Source organism: Cordyceps militaris, assembly GCF_000225605.1.
Source record: "Cordyceps militaris CM01 unplaced genomic scaffold CCM_S00002, whole genome shotgun sequence".
NCBI classification, from domain to species: Eukaryota; Fungi; Ascomycota; class Sordariomycetes; order Hypocreales; family Cordycipitaceae; genus Cordyceps; species Cordyceps militaris.
In genome coordinates, this window is record NW_006271970.1 from 4838801 (window position 1) to 4858084 (window position 19284).

A 19284-nucleotide genomic window follows, 5' to 3' on the forward strand; every position below is an offset into this window, starting at 1 on the left:
TGGCAAGAGTACGGAGTAATGCAGACTAAGAAAATCGATAATAAAGGCTGATGGGTATAGCTAATAATATAAATTAAATAAAAGTAACACTAGCTAAAATAAAAGACTAAACTACTGTTTGTCGCAGTTGCTGAGAACTAGTTAGGAGACTGCTTGCTAATTATAAGACCACAGCGTATGGGGATAGCTGAAGACAACCCCAGCCAATGCAATGCACCAATGCAAGCCGTCGCGCAAAGACAAGCTCGTCGGTGCAGGCATCCAGGCATTGAGGCCCCGGCCGGCCAATAAGCCAATAGCTTTGACCAAAGGTTGCAGCCTGCACCATGACAACCATGGCTGCCACGACCTCCCAGCACGTCTAGGAGCGGCCGGTTCTCCGCTTGCCGGCAGGAGGAGGGCTGTGGGCAGTGGTCGGTGGCTTGATGGTTCCATGTAGCAGCAACGCCGCAACGCAGGTTTGTCCTCTTTGAATGCAACACTGTGGCGGGCATCTAAAAGGGAGCGAGCTGCAAAGGTCACCAAGGAGAGTGAGGTTGGCATTAGCAACCGGATTGCGGTCTTGTGAGGCGAGCATTGGCTACCTAAAATTAGCAACTAGGTACCTACTAACCTCCTACCGTAGGTACCCACCGTAGGTACCTCCTACCAAGCAGGTCTTGATACCTATCAGGCCACAGTCGGCGTTGTGTTTCTTTTCTTCTGGCCACCTGGACGTGGCCCGAATAACCCGCCCTGCAGCCCAGTACCGGCAGGCCCCGTTTTTTCGTGTGTTTCGTTTTGGGAAGAAAAATATATTCAGCGGAAAAAAGGAAGAATTTCATTGCACATGTGCCTGCTCATAAAACCTGCAGCAGCCTGCAGCAGACTAGCAGAGACAAACAGCCTCTCTTGTTGACAGGAGACCTAGTCGGCTTACCAGCCAGCATACCAGCGTACTGGTCCACGTTTTGGCGCTAAAAAAAACAGCAGCGTGACAAGGACAGGTGTTGGCCAACAAGTGGGGGTCGTTTGGGTTGGCGCTGGCAGCTGGCAGCTGGCAACAGAGCGGGGATTGGCAAAACGGCCCGACGCTCCAAAAATGTCATTTTGTTCATCATCAACAGAGACGAGCGAGAATGATGAGACTGCCACGCATTGTCCAAGAGACCAAGAGATGGCCAAGAACTAGGTTCCACTAGCGGCCGGATTATCAGAGAAATATTGGCGTCGGTAATAGTAATAACACAACTCTCTATACCCTCCCATACATACATCTCACTGTACAGAGCACTCGCAGCTCCATCGCCTATTGTAGGCAGACCTTAGTGACCTTAGTACCTACCTACTAAGTTAGGTACCTTCCTAGGTGCCTACCGACGAACTTCTGCTGGTGCCGTCCTATAAAACTGCCTTCCTACAAACAGAAACACATCCCCATCATCATCAGTCGTCAATTTTTACCTCTTTCTCCCTCTCATCTACTTCCTCGGTTTTATCCCTGCGTCACCATCTCACCAACAACACATGCAACCACCCCCAAATGACTGCATCCAAGAACCGACGCTCACCCCAGTATCCATCGATAACCGCGCCACTTCGACACCTGGCCCCTCCCCATCCTCCCCCGTTCTCCATTCAACAACTCCTCCGTCCAATCCTTCTTGGCCAGCCACACGCCCGCTCCGGACAAAGCAACAACGGTCAAGTGCGGAACCAGAAGCGACGCGGCACAAGGACCATCAGCCACCGGCACCCAAAAGCCACCAGACTGGTCCCGTCGTGTTACCTGCTCGTACAGTCCCTCTGCTCTTCGCCATTGGCTTCTCTTCACCGTCGTCGCCTCACACATGCGCCAGCCACCCAATACCACCATGACCTCCACGCAACCACTCGCGACACCATCCACGCCAAGCTATCCAGGCATGCTTACGGATACAAACTCTTGTCTCACCATGCTCAATAATAAAGGGTAGATCGACCACTTGCCACAGTTGAGCGTCCAGGCACATGACGCCTTGGTAACCCATCTCTAGCTTGCGCACGACCAAAACGCTCCGACCCGACCTCACCTTTCATGTAACACGCTTTTGCAAAAGTCACAACATGTGTTATCTCGAGTCAACAAATGCGGCCCTTCGTCTCTATTCTCACTCTCCGTACTTCGTACTCCGTTCTCTCACGCATCTGGGCCACCCATCTGCAAACCACTGACAGCTAACTAGCCTAGATCCGGAAGCATCTTCCTTTTGCGCCAATCGTGGCCGGCTCGCGCCATCCCCCGTTGATGGAAAATACAACCGCAACCACCACCGTACTCCGTACACCTGGCCTGACTTGAGCAGCTGCAGCTGTCCATATTTGACGGGCCCCTCCCTCGTTCCGCACTGCAGCGTGCAGCTTGCAAGGTACCACTGACTGCCGGAGCCCTTGCCCACCATCCGTCACTGTGGTGTGGAGAGAGAGACACTCTGTCCAGCCAGCTCGGCCCAGCCCAGTCTAGCCCACACCCTCCCGACCCTCCGCCGGCCGGTCTTGCATCCTCCTCATCCTGTGACGGGCTATTGGCCGCTTTGCCACGGATCTCAACGGCGTCGTCGCTCCTCGGCTGCCCTGACGGTGCTCAAAATTTCCTTCTCGAACAAGACACGCCATGATTGCTGCGCCTCTCGCCCATGGCATGGCTAAACACGGCCAAACGAACCGAGATGCTTTTGTCGTCTTGCTCAAGACCCTACTCCACTCGGTTCCCCAGCAAGCACATATGTGCCCCAGTCCACCAGCGAATCCAAAGAGGCCAGCGGCCCAGTAACTAGCAGTTTTTTTAGCCCCCGGAGTGGAGGGGCAGAGGGGCCGGGCCTTCAACGGCGAGCATTCCTTTTGCTGACTTTTGACTTGCCTTGCCGTGTCAACCTGCAGCTTGCTTTGCAAATGCTGTTGGCGAGACCGATAGCAAGACAAACCTGCAGCCTCGACGCACGCAAGAGGGCCAAGGGCCACGCAATATCTAGCCTCTCCCATGCAAGCGCCGGCACTCGACATTATTCCAAGACTAACTGTGCGCCTGTCATCAGGCTGTGTCCACCACTTAATTTGAACAACACCCTATTATTAGTTGCAGTAAGTGTCTGTACGAATATTTGGCCTCCTCCGAGACAGCGCCCCGAATCCGCCAACGAGCCTCTCGAGTCCGACACGGCCCGTAGTGAACTCCGCTAGCAACAAGCTAGACCTAGGCTTGCAACGTGCCGCTGTTGCCGACCGCGACCTAGAAGCAAATCGAATCGACCAAGTACAAAATTTATCCAGGTGCTAGGTGCCAGGGCCGGGTGCGAGGCAGGCGGCAAGTGTCAATTGGCCTGGTTTTCCAATCCTGTTGATTGCGGAGGAGCTCGTCAGCGAATAGTCGTCTCTGACTGCCCAAACGCATCTACAACTCGTGCCATCTCCGATCCGCATCGGCTGCCCGCTCACCACCAGAACTACCATCTCCTCTCGTCTAGGCTACCAGTAGCTGCTTTTGGCTTCTCCTCTTCACTTGTAACCCTGCCCTCCACTCATCCTCCATCCGCTCTCCCATTTCCCCGCTTAATACCACCATCATCATCCTAGTCTTTTGGTTTTCTGTTATCCACTCTACCACCCGCGAAGTATCGCCAAGTATGGGGGAGATGTGCAACTAAGAACTATCAGAAGATGTAGTTAGTGACACCCCAACACAATCATGGGACAGTGTTTTGTATCCCCTGCTCTTCAAGCACCTTCTATTACGCCCTCTGTCCTCGACAAAGTGTCCCAGCCTTACTTAGCCCCCAACTCAGCCAAGGTCCTCTCGTTTATCTCTGTTTGTCTCATTAGCGCTAGCCTGCCTCGCCGCCAGCCTTTTTCAGTTACTCCGCCTCACACATCTCAACCCAATCGCTTCAATCTAACTATGTACTTCCCCTTGGCCACCTTGCCGCTAACCCATTTCTTCCGCCTCTCTGTGGCGCGCCTCTCGTCACCAATAAGGATTGTTAGCTGTGCCATCCTCTACATACGCCGTTCGCCCAATCCCGCGAGGCTCGGTTCATGCACAACTTACCCCGCCCAGCACCATCCTCCTCGCCGCCCCCCGCCTCTGCACAGCACCTTTCCGGCGAATATCCTGCTTGCCTCGAACTTCAACCCTTCGGCTACTTTTTGTGCCAGGTTGCGTCGCCCGAGTTGACCATCACACACACACCACTTTGCCTGCATGGCGCTTTGCACTCACACCATCCACGTTCCACTGCCGAGCTGCTTGGAAAGGAGTGGATCATGGCTCTCCTTGTCCCGATGCAAGCTGCCGCTGCTGTCTCACTGACCAATGTCGACCAGGTGGCAGGCCCCAGTTGTCTATACTGGTACGGCCCAGCCGCCCAACCCTGCCCAACAACGGTTGGGATTGGCAGGGACCCTGTATTTTGTATCGTTACACAAGATCTATGCAGAACTTGTAACAGCATCGTGCATGTTCAACAACTTTTTCCACTCAACGTTGCTTATTTCCTTGGTAGTCTGGCGCCGCAGATCTCGCGCTTGACGCACGTGACGTCACGATTAGCGGCGCTGACCAAGCATGCGAAATCAATGATCGCTATTAGAACCAGAGAGAAGCCCGAACCAAAGGATTATTCATCATAGCTACGTTCTAAGTATAAAATACGTAAATGCCTCGTTGTTGTCGATCAATTCTCAGCCGCCCCATAAAGAAATCAGCCAAACGAACACATATCAAGCCTTTTACACACTCACCACCATGACCATCCTTCACTACGCTGCCACAGCCCCAGTAAACCCCTCTGGCGCCGCGCCCGTCCTCACGGCCGCTCAAGTCTGGGAGGGCCTGCGCCGCAAGATCCGCCACGCCGACCAGTTCGTGCCACTCATTACTTCGTGCGTCGTCGAGAAGGAGGAGAGCAACGTGGTGCACCGCCGCGTCGCCTTCGAGGGCTCCAAGGAGATGACCGAGGTGTGCACGGAGCTGGCCCCGCACAAGGTCGAGTTCCGCCTCGAGGATGGCACCGAGATTGAGAACATCCTCGCCCCGGGACCGAGCGGCGGCCCATCAGACTTGTACTTGACGTACTCGTTCAAGTGGAAGTTTCCCAAGATTGAACAGGGCAGCCAGGAGGAGCAGGACATGCGTACGCAGCAGCAAACGGTGAGTTAGGGTAGTGCACGACGGCAGGAGTTATGACTGACTGGGCGACAGATGGCGCTTGGCGCGGTGCAATCGACGATTAAAGTCATCAGGGAAATGGTCTCGGATGGTAGATTGAAGGCATAAGGGTCGAAATGTCCATTGTTAGGCCTCGATTATGATGTGGCAGGCCTTATCCAGCGGGCGCTAATCCAGCAGTACCGTATCGAGATGCTCGGCAAATATCAAATATTTTAGGCACGCATCGAGCGAGGCCGGGCCAAAAGACCAGGAAGTAAAAATAGTACACGAATAATTAACACAGGAAGATTCACATATATATATATTACATATATGATGCAGGAAGATGGATTTTTTATGACTACATGTATTCATTTTAATAACCGCCACTTCAAGTGGAGGCTAAGGAAATAATCAACAAGCGCGTTTTCAGCGAGCAAAGCGAGGCAGAGATAAAAGAGACAAAACCCCAAGCCTTGAATATTGAACTATTGAGAATATTTCGAGGCAAGTCCAGATTAGTCGCAGGGATAATCATCATTCTCTCACAAGTGGCCCGTGCGTTGGCGCAAACGCGGCGGAAAAAGAGCTTCACGCGTAAATGACTGCATCCACCTTTTTCTTTTTCATCACCCCCGGCCGATTGCGCCGCCACCAGCTTCACTTCTTCATGTAGTCGCTCAGCGGAGTCTAGAGTGTCGACTTACAGCGTTTTTCATCTTGCTTGTTTGTATTTGCTGCTCGGCAAGCGGCGTGCACGTGCTCTGCCAAACGGAAAAAAGTATCCCGAGTCACACGTCACACTTGCCCTACCTACCTACAGACCCAACCCAACGACCTTCGACGACCCCCCGATCAGCTTTGCGAGCTCTTCTTTCTCGCAAAACAATGAATACGCCCCTTCGCCCGCTATGTCCAACGTAATCAGTGAGGAGCTGGGAAAATGGTTCGACGAGTTTCAGGCAATCCCCGCCGAGACGCATCTCCTTTGTCCGAAAATCAACGACGAAGACGGCGAAAATTACAGATGCCTCGAGGATCCTGACTCCGCCATTACCCGGGACGAAAAGGAAAAACGCATAGAGGCTGGCAATAGCCGTATTAACATCACATACTGGAACAGTCTGATATTTGGCTTCGACAAGAAGGACGCGGGCAAGTGGCTCGAAGAATTTACAAGGAGGCTTGATGCCTCGCTCAAGGGTTGTTCCGAGTGTGTCCTGAACTGGCACATGAGGCGCAAACCGCAATTGCAAAAATTCCTCGAGTACGTTGACGGAGCTCTGGACCACTCAAAATGCGGCGTGAAAACTAACCCTGATGGACGTTCGCAGGCGCTGGGACGAAGATGCTACCGCTCAAATTCAAGACTTGCTCAATCGAATCGATAATGCCCGAATCGACGAGAACCTTACGTGGGCGAAAAACTATATTGCCAAGATCGAAAACACAGGCGCCACTTTCAAGAAGTCAGAGTTCGGAGATAACTTGGGCCACGTGCTGATCACCGTCTACGAGGCACTATGCTGCATGAATTACATGGCTCAACCCGACCAGCGAGCCGCGTTTCAATACGTCTTTATGCGTCTCCAGGGCAAAAGTTATCTAAAGCTCGGCACCAAGGACCCTTTACCTGGCATGACGTACTTTTTGTTCGATAACAAAAATGAAGATCGTCGAAAATGGGCGCACGAGAACTGGAAAAATATTACCAGCTCTTCTCTTACTGCAAAGCAATTTGAGTGGGCCATCCACGATGGACTCGTCAGTGCCATTGAAGACACCTGGCGTAAAGACCTGAACCAGGCGACACCTGAGCAGTACCTTCAGATTGAGCAGTTTTGGTGTGGCTTCGAGGATATCGTGCGCACACTTCCTACCGCCTTGATTGCTTCCCACGTGCGTAACTTGGAGGTATCCAAGTCTATCTATGAGCTGCTTTTCGCCCACCTTCAATTCTGTCGCTCAGAAGGTGTTGTAGTTGTCGCGATTCGCATATTGACAGCTCTTCTTGAAAAGGCGCCTAATGTCATCTGGGAAGTGGTTGGCGGTGCTCGTCCTAATGTCATCGCTGACTTGCTTTTCGGAAGCCCAATCTATAAAGGCTTGCTTCGCCAGTCTCTTGAAGATTGTTGGGATAGCCCCAGCCAAGATTCAGTCCCCTTTGCCACATCCTGGATCATACCGTGGCTGAAATCCATAAATCGTGACCAGCGTTACGATGCTTGCGAAGTTTTAATGCATACGCTCTTTGAGACATTGGCTAAGGATGCCAGTATCGGTGAGCCCGGTCAAGCGGCGTGCATGCGAGCTGGCTTCGACGCTCTTGCCTTGACTTTGAACACATATTTGGACATGGAAACAGCCTCTGCAACCTCCACAGTCCAGCTTTACATCAATGCATCCTTCAACCTGATGACGAAGTACAAGGACCTTATCATACAGCAAATCAACCCACCCAAAAAACAGCAAAGCATAGAGGGCTGGGCTACGTTTAAAGTGGCCGATTCTGCGCACAAATTGACAGAGGCTGCTATGAAGCTGGACATGAAGCTATTCTACGAAGAGTACCATGCCATTCACGGTAGCAGCAAAATCCAGTCGACTGTTACACGAGACTCCAGGGAGTTTTGGACAGCCATCATTGAAATGTATGAGGCGTCCAATGATCGCGTCAAGCTCTCCAAGCATATTCTCCTCTCATTGGCCCCGATATGTGCTGTCGAGCAAATTCGAGTACGGAAAGCGGTGGGCAAGCTTGATCAGTCAAGCACAGCCTTCAACGAGTCTCTCAAGGCCACTGCCGACACTATTTCGAGAATCATAGGGCGAATTGGTGACATGGATGTCATGGACCTCAACAGCCTCTTTATTGAACGAGTGCCCATTCAAGTCATCATTGGCCTGTCAGTCCATGATGAGTCCGATCTAGCAGAGTCTGCCGCTGAAGTCCTCAAGGGATGGACCGCCGAGGATACTCGCTCTGCTGCTATTGGACAGCTTGCGCAGCTGCACACTGAGCAGACTCTGGCCTCTGCCGTGTGGTCTTTGGATCGAGTTCTTAAGCCACCGTTCCCCTGGGGTCCGATCCGCCCCCTGTTGAACGCCAATCGTTCCATCTTGCGTGGTCTTGCGGAAGCCTCCACTGGTGTCTTGCGAGGCGGGCAACTAGACTCTAGGCAGGCTGCTACTGTCCTCCGCTGGTGGAATGAGCAGTGGCGTTTTGTTTCCAAGTCGTGTCTCAACATTGAGTCCTGGTCTCATTACGTACCAAACGCCATCATGACCGAGTTCTGCCGTGAAATAATGGAACTTGCAGAGGCTCTTATTGCCGAAGACGGCCTTCTCACCTCTGCAACAGCTCTTGGACGTAGCGAGGCAGACATGATGGTCAAGATTCTGGCTCCTGCCAAGGACAACTTTCGTGGCATGGAAAACATGATTAGACTCAAGGATCTGTGGCTAGTCGATGTCACTGTGCGGGTTCTTTGCAAGATTCTGAAGCGACTCCGCGAAAACAATCTCGAGATCAACGCTGCCTCTCGAAAGCTGATTGTCGACGCATGCGTGCCAACTGTCACGCCGGGCAAGTATCTACGATCTACCAATCTAAGCGACCAGCAACGCGCCGAACTTCTGCAGGCTCTCGGAAATACTGATGATGACGTGCAAATAATCCAACTCAGCACAGCCGATGCCAAGTCTGCCAAGGACAAAATCAAGAAGCAGAGTAGAATAGATGCTTGGTCTAAGTCTGGGTCTGGATCATCGTCAACAAGCGCATCTTCATCCACAAGCAAGCTCAGCTCCAATCGCCAGGATGTTTTGGACCTTAGCAAGTCTCTCAGCAACCCTCTGCTCAGTTCAATCGAGGCCAGGCAAAAAGCCAAGGCGAGAGTTCCAGATCAGAGGGCTATTTCTGCACTCAAGGAAAGCCGGCAAAGAGAAAAGGCCGAGAAAGCAAAGAGAGACGCAGAGGCCATCGCCAAGGCCAAGCAGCTCCGTGGCGAGCCTATTGGTGGTCCTGCTGGCCGAAGTGAAATCATGGTCAACAGTTCTGATGAAGAATCTGACGACAGCGAAGATGCCGACGAAGTTGACCAGCTTGCTCTGCTTAGTGGTCATGGACAAACGGGAATTGACGAGGCAGAGCAGCGTCGCCTGCAAGCCCTGCGCAACTTGGCGCGGCGCCCCGTCAAGAAGGTTCGACAGCAACGATCAGTCAAGGAAATGAGGGCCCGCCTTATTCCGCCCATGGATAAATTGCACAATGCCATTCTTGCTTGGGACATTTTCCATGGCGGAAATGACCCCCCCAACGGGCCCAAGGCTTGCAAGGTTGACACAAGATATCCCAACCCGGCAGCCTACAGAGATACATTCTTCCCACTCCTTGCCTCGGAAGCCTGGAGGGCATTTGTCACTGCAAAAGATGAAGTGACGGCGCAGGCGTTTGGCATCAAAATTACCAGCCGAGCCAGCGTGGACAGCTATCTTGAGATTACCTTTACCTTGGAAGTCGCCCTGAACAGAGAGCGAGGCATCGGTGAAGGCGACATTCTTCTCGTTTCTGAGGATGAGAATCCGCTCAACAACCCCAGTGCCCGCCACTGTCTGGCTCGTGTGCATCGCTTGACGTATAAGAAGGACCGTGTGGAAATTATTTTCCGAGTCACATCGCGCGGCAATCCCCTTGCGGTCGCATTGATACCCAACACCATGATGAATGGCATCAAGATTACCAACATGACCACCATTGAGCGAGAGTATGCGGCTCTCGAATCCCTGCAGTACTTCGATCTCATGGACGAGATCCTCAAGGCAGAGCCATCTCCTATTCTGAAATATGGAGACGAAAGGGTTACCAACTACCAAAGCAACTGGCAGCTCAACCGAGGTCAAGCTCTGTCTGTTTTGGGCGCACAGGAAAACGACGGGTTCACCCTCATTCAAGGTCCTCCCGGTACGGGTAAAACCAAGACCATTGTTGCCATGGTCGGTGCGCTCTTGTCTGGGCAGCTTGCGCAGGCGCCTGCAAAGGGCACACCTGTTGGAGTCCCAGTTCGGCCCGGGGTGGCAAACCAGCCTGCTGGGTCAAGGCCTAAGAAACTGCTCGTCTGTGCACCCAGTAACGCAGCTGTTGACGAATTGGTAACCCGCTTGAAAAGGGGAATCACGACAATCAGCGGCAAGACAAAGACTATCAATGTCCTCCGTCTTGGTCGTTCCGATGCCATCAGTGCTGCTGTCAAAGACGTTACTCTAGACGAGCTAGTCCGCGTCCGCATGCAAGGCGATTCGTCTAAAGATAAGGCCAAGGCTATCAGAGAAAAGCTACATGAACGCGCAAGCGAGATCAAGGAGCAGCTCGGTATTCTGCGGCCGAGGCTGGATGAGGCCAACGAGAAGGAGGACCAGGACGCTCGAAACAAACTTTTGCGGCAGTTTGACGATCTCAAGCGCGAGCAAAGAGATATTGGCAAGCAGATTGAGGCCGACAGAGACAGCGGCAACTCCGCTGCTCGAGAGGTGGAGATGAAGCGACGCCAGATCCAGCAGGAGATTCTCAACAACGCCCACGTACTATGCGCCACCCTCAGTGGTAGCGGTCATGAAATGTTCCGAAACTTGGATGTGGAATTCGAGACGGTCATTATTGACGAGGCCGCTCAGTGTGTTGAGCTTAGTGCCCTAATTCCACTCAAGTACGGCTGCTGCAAGTGTATCCTAGTCGGAGATCCGAAGCAGCTACCACCTACTGTTCTTTCCCAGTCAGCCGCTCGTTTCGGCTACGATCAGAGTTTGTTTGTGCGTATGCAGCAAAATCACCCCAAGTCGGTCCATCTCCTCGACATGCAATACCGAATGCACCCTGAAATTAGCTTATTTCCGAGCAAAGAATTTTATGAAGGGCAGCTCCGTGACGGGCAGGATATGGCCGGGCTGCGCCAGCAGCCTTGGCACAAGAGTGCTCTGCTTGGGCCGTATCGTTTCTTTGACGTGCAGGGTGTACAAGAGCGTGGCCACAGGGGCCAGTCGCTCGTCAATACACGCGAACTCGAGGTTGCTCTACAAATGTACGATCGCTTCCGCAAAGAATACAGCGAGTGCAACTTGGTGGGCAAGATTGGTATCATCACACCTTATAAAGCCCAGTTGTTTGAGCTGCGAAAGCGTTTCAGGGCGCGATACGGAGAAGACATCTGCGACATTATTGAATTCAACACTACCGATGCTTTCCAGGGTCGTGAGTGCGAGATTATCATCTTTTCATGCGTGCGAGCTAGTGCTACTGGAGGTATTGGTTTCATGACGGATATTCGTCGTATGAACGTCGGTTTGACCCGCGCTAAATCGTCGTTGTGGATTTTGGGAGATTCTCGCGCGCTGGTGCAGGGTGAGTTCTGGAAGAAGCTCATTGAGGATGCCAAGTCGAGAGACCGCTTCACGCAGGGCGACATTGTCAACATGTTCCGCAAGCCTCTGGAGAGGGCTAAGCCAGGCAGCATCACGGCTTCTCCGGCGCCGACACCTGTGGATAGCCCGATGACTGGTGGCTCTCCCGCATCAATGGCTACAGACGGTGATACTGTTATGCCGGATGCTTATCGCCCTGCGCCCTTGAAGCGTTCCAGCGAGGAACGTACCCCGATACCGACTCGACCAGCCGCTGCCCGGTATGGCCCGCCTGCGATACAAGCATCTACATCGCTCGGTGACAGCAAGAAGAGAGCGCTGAATAGTCCAGATCGTATGGACCCGGTGACCAAAAGAATCGCTAGCGACCGGCCCCGTGGAGGAGGACTGGCTGGTAAATTTGGCGCAAGGCCTAACAGGCCGCTCCCCAAACAGCCGACAGACCCGAGCGCTATGGTGACTCTGGGCCTGGCGCCACCAGAACGTCCGCCGCCACCCAGGGCAAGCGTTCTCCCGACACAGCCAACATTACCAACACGGCCAACGGCTCCTTCAGGGCCGTCTGCATCATCAGGTTCCTCTGGACTGTCCGGGTCGCCTGGGCAGACTTTCCAAGCTGTGCGTGCCTCCATCTCACCTTAGTTCGTAATCCCGCCGCTAACAGTTTACAGAGACCACCACCTACCGGACCACGGAAGAAGCCCAAGCCAAGCCTCTTCATACCAAAGAGACGATGAGTGTCATCTATTGACGTAATGGAAAACCACATCTGCTTCCTCTTGCTTTCTTTTGCTCTTTGCTCTTTACTTCATTTGGCTGCTTTCATTATTCATTTACATAATCATGGTTTCATAGACGGGGGAGCATTTAACGGCGTTGCTAGGTTAGAGCTGCATTTTCTGCACAATCGGGTCTTTTGACTTTTTTGAGAAGTGGAGGAGGCGTTATTGACTACAAGACAGAGAGACAGCTAGATGGAAGGCAACCCAAGGGTTGCTGCGAGGCGAAATTGGATTTCTGCTGTTGAGTTCTGGGTGCTGCGTTTACGGGCTCCCGGCTGAGCACTCTGGATCGGCAGAGACGGTGTTGTGTGGTGCGTAAATGGAGGGGGAACTGTGTTTGCCTTTGTTCTTTGGCAAGCACTTTTCCCACTTTGCAGCCAGAGTTAACTTTGGTCTTGCTACTCCTCCTCCTCTCTTGTTCCAAGATGACCTTGGCAAGCTTAACTGCCAACTCGAGTACAACTTCTCTCCTGCTTCCTGTAGTCGAGCATCGATTCTTGTTTCCCAATTCTGCTCGGATGCTACCATTTATCGTTTTTTTTTTTGCAATCGCACGCTGTACGCCGCGTACAAATCGCTTTGCACACTGCTTGAAATGCAGATAGCCGCCCAGACCTCTTCCTCGCCCGTGCTTTTCCTTGCTTCTTGCTATGCAAAATATGGGAAGCAAAATGCTGCACAGTTGGGTAGCTATAGGGTAGGGATGTCTGCTGACTACATTGATCTCGGGTTGGAAACTAGTTGTACATGCCACTACTTCTCTCTTCTCCTTTTCAAGTACGCTGCGTAAAAATAACGTGTTTGTTATGAAACGTGTAGGACTCTTGCAGTTGGCAGCTCTGTTTCTCAAGCTTTTCCGTTAGGATGCTGCTTGGCTTGGCTTCGCTGCACAAACGGGCGAGATCTGCTGTAGCGGTGGACTATAAGGGGCCCAGAGTCTACTATGTCATTGTGAAACAATTTTACTTGTATGATTCTCTACTACCATGACAATTGTCTTTGCAAAGGTAATTTCGTCACAAGGCTGCTGTGGTGGAGTGACGTACTAGTTAGTTAATTCAAGTAGTTAGTTTAGGTGGCGCGGATAATTCGCTTCAACCCCTATCCAGCACGCGCGCGTCTCCCTACCTCGTGCATTTCTCCCTCCTTCCACTGCTTCCAGGACCCGACATTTTCAACTCAATACACTCGCTTCTTTTTTTTTCTTCAGTGAACGGCCCCGACTACGGCCTTTTTACAATGGCTCCCCTCGTCCGCATCCTCGTCCTCGCCGCCGTTCCGCTCGCGCTCGCCCGCACCGACCTCGCCGGCTGCACCTACACCGACCTCGTCATCAAGCCGACGCAGCAGGCCGCCTACGCCAGCCGCCTCTACTACGTGCCCGACACGGGCGAGGTCTGCGCGCTGCTCGACTGCGGCGGCGGCCGCGCCCCGCCCAAGTCCACCGTCCCCGGCTGCCCCCTCTACACCGGCACCGAGACGTACCAGCCGTCGTACATTAACCCGCAGACGCTCGGCAAGGCGGGGAGCAGCGTGGCGATGGCGACGGCTCCAGTGACGCCGACGGCCGCGGACACCACCACCACCGCGGCCAGCACCACTGCTCCGGCCACCGCCCAGGGGTCCGTCACTATCCTGACCGGCACCAACACGCCGTCAAGCACCGCCGCGAGCTCCGCTGCTGGCGGCGCGTCGACGAGCAAGACGGCAGCGGCATCGGCCAGCAGCAGCAGTAGCAGCGCGGCCAAGACGACGAGCACCAGCTCTGCTGCCGGCGCGATGCAGACTGTGGGCGCTGTTCTGCCCTGCGTGGTGGCCGCCATTGCCGCCGGTTTGGCCTAATTTTACGGGCTGCTTTCCCACCTGGAAAGCAGGTCTCGTCCGCCACTGACATTTACTGTCCACGACTGCCAACGGTGTTTAGAGCCCGGAGCCAAGACTGTACACACATTCCATATTCATACCTTGACACATAAAGTCTAATACCAGTGCCCCAACGCTATAAACCTTTTTGACTCAAGCCCAATTTCTTCTTCTTGAGGTACTGCTCAACAGTCCAACACGGGGGACGCGGGTGTGGGCCGGATGCCCCGGGGGAGAAGAGCAGCGTGTCGTCGTCGCTCTGGGCGGTCAGAAAAATCAAGAAAGCACACACACACATTAGATACTTTGGCATTCTTTGTTCCCCGGCGTAGACTTTTGGAGCTGTGCTGCCCCGGACCGCCAGGCCAGGATGTTGCTCAGGAACCAAGCCCGGCACGTAGCTGGCTCGTCTTCTGCCAGAGAGAGGTCTGGGTACGTCTCCTTGACGTAACTAGGCCTCGACCCCTTCACCTTGGAGTTAAAAGTGGTAGACCTGCGTGTTACTTGCCGACCTGCAGCTCCGACGCGCGCGCGCCGGCCCACGCCATCAGGCTCTGCCCGGCTTGCAGCGGCTCGTCCGGGCCGCCGGCGGTGGCCAGGGTGGCGAGCGGGTCGCGGGGGGGTATGTGGTGGTCGGTCTACAGGAGCCTTTTGGGAGGCCATCTACTTCGTACACTAAATAACTTGGAGGACAACTGCTGATGATCAGCTCGTACGAATTGGCCATTTCCTCGCGCGACCAGCTCCAATCACGGCACGTCGCGATTGCGACCGTGACTAATCCAACATAAAAAAAAAGGCACAACGCGTCGGAGATTCAGCCTCATTTCGAATCACACCTTGCGTGCTCGTCCCTTTTTGGAAAGGTCGTCCGGGAGAGTTCACTTTAATTTCCTTTTTTTGCTTTTTTGGTCTTGCTTTTTTTTCTTCTTCTTCGTCGCCGAATCCGAGCGCTTGCTTTGCATTGTGGGAAAAGAAATGCGCTGAACTGTCTGTGTGTTTATTTTGCGGGTTTTGGTGCCTGAGCGTTTTGCTTACTTTCAAAACAAGTTTAATATCACCAAGTGAACCATCAAAAGTTTACCAGCCATCACAAATGATAGGACTTTGGTCTGATACACATTACTGCAAGCCACGTTTTCTTCCCATCGCCTGCCAAGTTTTTTTGTTGGGCCAGCAAGCCACCGGGTTTTGTCTTATCACAGACAAACGATAAAATGGTCAGCCCGCGAGACATTGGACTGGCGTTATCCTGACAACGACTTTGCCCACTCACACCGGACAGTCAGGCACCGAGAAAGAACAGGCTGATGATGACTGGCGGTGGCGTGTGATTGGCCGCCCCTTCGTATTACACCCCTCCCCATTTATTGCGTGAACTAGCATGGGAGATTATCGTACAGATTTTTCAAGTCTTGGCGAGAGATTGTCCAAAGAAAAAGAAAAGAAAAGTGTGGTTACAATGCAGTTAAAAATCGATTGTAGAAATTAATCATAGAAATTAATCAGTTTGATATTAAATAACCAAGTCTATAGGTATTCCAGACTCCGAGAAGAAAAAATGTACATCAACAGTCCTTGTATTAGTGCCTCTGACAGAAAACAAGTTCCAAGGACCATTCTATGCTAGTGCTAGCAGCAACTTGGCACATGATGCATAAAAAAAAAGGTATTAAAATCCACCGCTACCATAACATGTCCTCATTTTTGAAGCAAAAGGGAGTTATGCTATTTACAGCATGGCAAGGGCAGCGAGGGCAGCAGCGCCAAAGGGAACGGCAGCAGCGGCACCGCCAACCTGGGGAGGGCTGGTAGGGTTGGTGCTGGGACCGGTGGGGACGGCGCCGGTGCCCGTGGGCTTGACGGGCACGCTGGTGGCGGGGACACCGGGAGTGACGGTGTGAGGCTTGCTGATGGTGCAAGGGCAGTCGGTGATGGTGAGGGTGGTGGCCTCGGTCACCGTGTGCGTCTTGTTGTTGACGACGACGGTCGTGGGAGCCGGGCAGTAGGTGGTGTAGGCCGTGACAATCTCCGTGGTCCAGACGACCTCGCCGGTGCCGGTGGCGTTCTTGTGAGCAGCGACGGCGCCAATGAGGGCGGCGGTGGCAACGAAGAACTTCATCTTGACGGTCTTGTGTTTGAGGGTGGTTTGTGCGGGAAAGCGAGTGGAAGTAGACAAAGAGTCTGAAAGAAGCGAATGTAAGTAAAGGTGAGTTGGTTGGAAAGAGAAGAAGAAGGGGGAAACGGACCTTGGGGGTGGGCACGTCGCCTTATATGGTCAGTCGGTTCGTCCCAATAGGGGCGTATATTATTAGAAACATGGCATCATGGTACTGATAGGGATAGCGAAAAACAAAAAAGTCAGGCACCGGTATTACGTGACATCACCCAGCCCACTGGATATCCTCCGGTAGGCGTCCTATGTACTCCGGACTGGGCGGTGCGACCGGTAGAGGATGACTTGGGTGTGGGCGTTGTGGGTGTGAAGCGGGTGCCTTGGTGAGCGCCTCCACCAATATACGAGGAATTTTTCTTCTTTGTCCCTGTTCCTTGTGGAGCCGTACCTGGGCGAGCGACATGTACCCATAACTGGAAGGCGGGCTGATATCGAGAACGGCCCATGGCTAATTTGCCAGCCTGATTGTCGCCCACCGAGCCTGATGTCCAAGCCGGGGGGGGGACAAGGCGTGCAGGATCCGATCCATGCAACGATCCTTGGGAAACTCCTGATCTTGTTAACGACTGATTGCCGAGGAATTCTTCTTTCCGCCGTCTTCTTCTCTGCAAAAAGAGGAAAACTCGAATGCCGGAACCACGGCGATTGCTGGCCCTCTTTGGGTGGCGAGCCGGCGACCGGTGGTGAGCGAGAGCGACGGATCAATGGCGGCGACTGTTTTTTTCTGGTCCTAACTAGAAAACAAGACCAACGCCCCCACGAGCGTCTTCTCCACTGTATCCGTAGTTAGCTAGGAAAAAACTCGTCAGTCTAATTTCACCGTCAGCAGCCGAACAGGGCAGCTCTGGACACCATCCTTGTGCCAAAGATGAAAGCCTGGAGGCTGTCAGATGTCTTGGAAACGCTCGTCTGCATTGCAGAAATTGCTGGCAATGTGCAATGTGCCCAACTCGCGTGCACAACTGCTACATTTCAGCCCCCATCACCCATCACAATGCATATCCGTGCCGTCCTTGCGTCTCACAGGGAAATGGAAATGCCTCACAACGCCCTTTTCGTCCAGACGTGAACCCCTGTCCGTCTTCCCATACGCGACGGGCACCACGGCAACAACCCAAAAGGAGAAACGGTATCCAGGAAAAAAAAACTTTGCCTTCTCGAAACGTCATAGGGCAGTGCCCAGCCAGGCTAGCACCGGACTGCCCAAACTGGCATAATCGCTACAACGCTAGCGGTTTTTGACTTTTTCCTTCCTTTTTCTTGTCTCGCCGACGCCTTCGGCTAGTCAAGCACGAGATGGCCGAAGAGCCCTCTGTCTGCTTCTCGACGCCCATCAGCCCAGCGGGAACCTGCATGGCAGATCCGCCGCTGCGCTGCCCTTGGCCTGCCAACTTGGAACCTGGCAGCTCAGGCCCAGCGAGCTGAGAGGCTTGTCCAACAGCCTCAAGCTCTGGGCCGTTCGGTACCTGAGCAAGTGCAGCCACCGTCTCCGCTCACCTCGTTTTTGCCCACTCTCATCTTGCGTTTTTTGTGGCATCGCAGGGGTGTTTCCTGCCCTCATTAAAAACAGTCATGCAAAAAGGTCTCCGTCGCGTGGTGCCAAATTTCCAATCAGGCTCTCTCGTGTTCCGACACAACGACAGTTGCCTGGCCACCTTATCTCTCAGGCCTCTCTTTGCCCCTTTGCTGCCTGCAAGGGAGCCCAGCCCACTAGTGCGGAGTCGACGTTGCATTGTGTTCAACAAAAAATCAAGACCCGTCCGGAGATGCGGCAAATCGGGGCCCGGACAATTATCTCCCCCCAGCCTTGCAATCTCATATCGAGCTCCTGCAGCGAAATACATAGTGACCGTGCAGGCGGCCTGCAGGCGGCTGCGACGAGTAGCAGCCCGATGCCACCGCCTGGACGAACTTGTCTCAATGTCCGTTGTGCTGGCAGCATGTCTTTCGTATCCGGTGCTTGGAAATGTGTCCGTCGCAGTCGTATCTATATCAGGCAGAGCGACAAACTCGGCTGTCCGTGGCCGTATGGCGCCACCCTCTCGTAAAATCGAACAAGCAATGTCAGCTGGTAGCGTGCCATGAGCTGTAGTAGTCGACATTCAGCGACATCGTATTCATTTGCCCCCAAAATACTGGAAGCGCCCAGGTTCATGCAGCTCTATCGAGAGTGCTCGCTGTTGGGGTTTGCATGAAATTGCGCTGCCCCAAAACTTTAAAGAAACACGGGCATCTTGCCATGTGCCCGCCCGCACTGGGAATAAGGCGCGGCAGGTGACTGCGCAACAGCCATCGTGATGGTGTAATTTGTAATTGGTATAGGGTAGGCTATTCCTCCAACGCAGTTGGCGCTCTGCGCTGCTTTTTTTCGTAGCGAGTGTTGTTTTATCTGAAAATAAATTCTGGTCGACACCGTATGGCTTGTGTATCCGACTTGTTTCGGGTTTCTTAACTTCGAGCTTTGTTGCGCTGGTCGTAACATGCATTCTCCTACATCGTCCAGCCGTACCGATGATCATGCGGCTACCCCGCGTGACAGCTTGCCCGAAGATAGCTCGGTGAATGCGTAGGTGCCAACTATTGATAGTAATACGAGGCGACCGGTCAGCTGCTCAATGATATGGTTCAACCTGGTCTCGAATTACCAGCTGCTGCCTGGCATCAGCCATTGATTGGTGTTGCAAGCAGTCAGGCCAACAGAGCTAACTCAAGCCTCTGGAAATACAGGTCGACGAAATAACTATGCAATCCGATACAAAAGGTGGGTTGTCGGAACCTCCGGAAAGGAAGCTGGTGACGACGCTGTGACTTGTAAATCATGACCATCGGAAGACCATGCCGTGCTTCAAACGGCCAGCCACGCGATCAAGGGCCATGATAGG

The 19284-nt window shown here is 53.3% G+C and overlaps 5 protein-coding genes across 5 annotated transcripts; 4 read left to right on the plus strand and 1 right to left on the minus strand.

Annotated features, from left to right (window-relative positions):
• Positions 1-1522: 1522 nt before the first annotated feature.
• Positions 1523-2636, plus strand: CCM_03438 (uncharacterized protein; the record flags this gene model as incomplete). The annotated part of the gene is made up of 3 exons (XM_006668589.1): positions 1523-1554; positions 1652-1951; positions 2459-2636. 3 exons carry the CDS (start codon positions 1523-1525, stop codon positions 2634-2636), a joined length of 510 nt encoding a protein of 169 aa, XP_006668652.1.
• Positions 2637-4759: 2123 nt separating this feature from the next.
• CCM_03439 (uncharacterized protein) lies at positions 4760-5290 on the plus strand (the record flags this gene model as incomplete). Its single annotated transcript, XM_006668590.1, has 2 exons — positions 4760-5164; positions 5216-5290. The coding sequence occupies 2 exons, from the start codon at positions 4760-4762 to the stop codon at positions 5288-5290; spliced, it is 480 nt and encodes a 159-aa protein (XP_006668653.1).
• Positions 5291-6075: 785 nt separating this feature from the next.
• On the plus strand, positions 6076-12318 carry CCM_03440 (tRNA-splicing endonuclease, putative; the record flags this gene model as incomplete). Its single annotated transcript, XM_006668591.1, has 3 exons — positions 6076-6431; positions 6499-12199; positions 12253-12318. The coding sequence occupies 3 exons, from the start codon at positions 6076-6078 to the stop codon at positions 12316-12318; spliced, it is 6123 nt and encodes a 2040-aa protein (XP_006668654.1).
• A 1284-nt stretch (positions 12319-13602) lies between these two features.
• Positions 13603-14205, plus strand: CCM_03441 (siderophore biosynthesis enzyme, putative; the record flags this gene model as incomplete). The annotated part of the gene is made up of 1 exon (XM_006668592.1): positions 13603-14205. The coding sequence occupies one exon, from the start codon at positions 13603-13605 to the stop codon at positions 14203-14205; it is 603 nt and encodes a 200-aa protein (XP_006668655.1).
• A 1753-nt stretch (positions 14206-15958) lies between these two features.
• On the minus strand, positions 15959-17317 carry CCM_03442 (uncharacterized protein; the record flags this gene model as incomplete). Its single annotated transcript, XM_006668593.1, has 3 exons — positions 15959-16410; positions 16879-17126; positions 17238-17317. The coding sequence occupies 3 exons, from the start codon at positions 17315-17317 to the stop codon at positions 15959-15961; spliced, it is 780 nt and encodes a 259-aa protein (XP_006668656.1).
• Positions 17318-19284: the final 1967 nt, after the last annotated feature.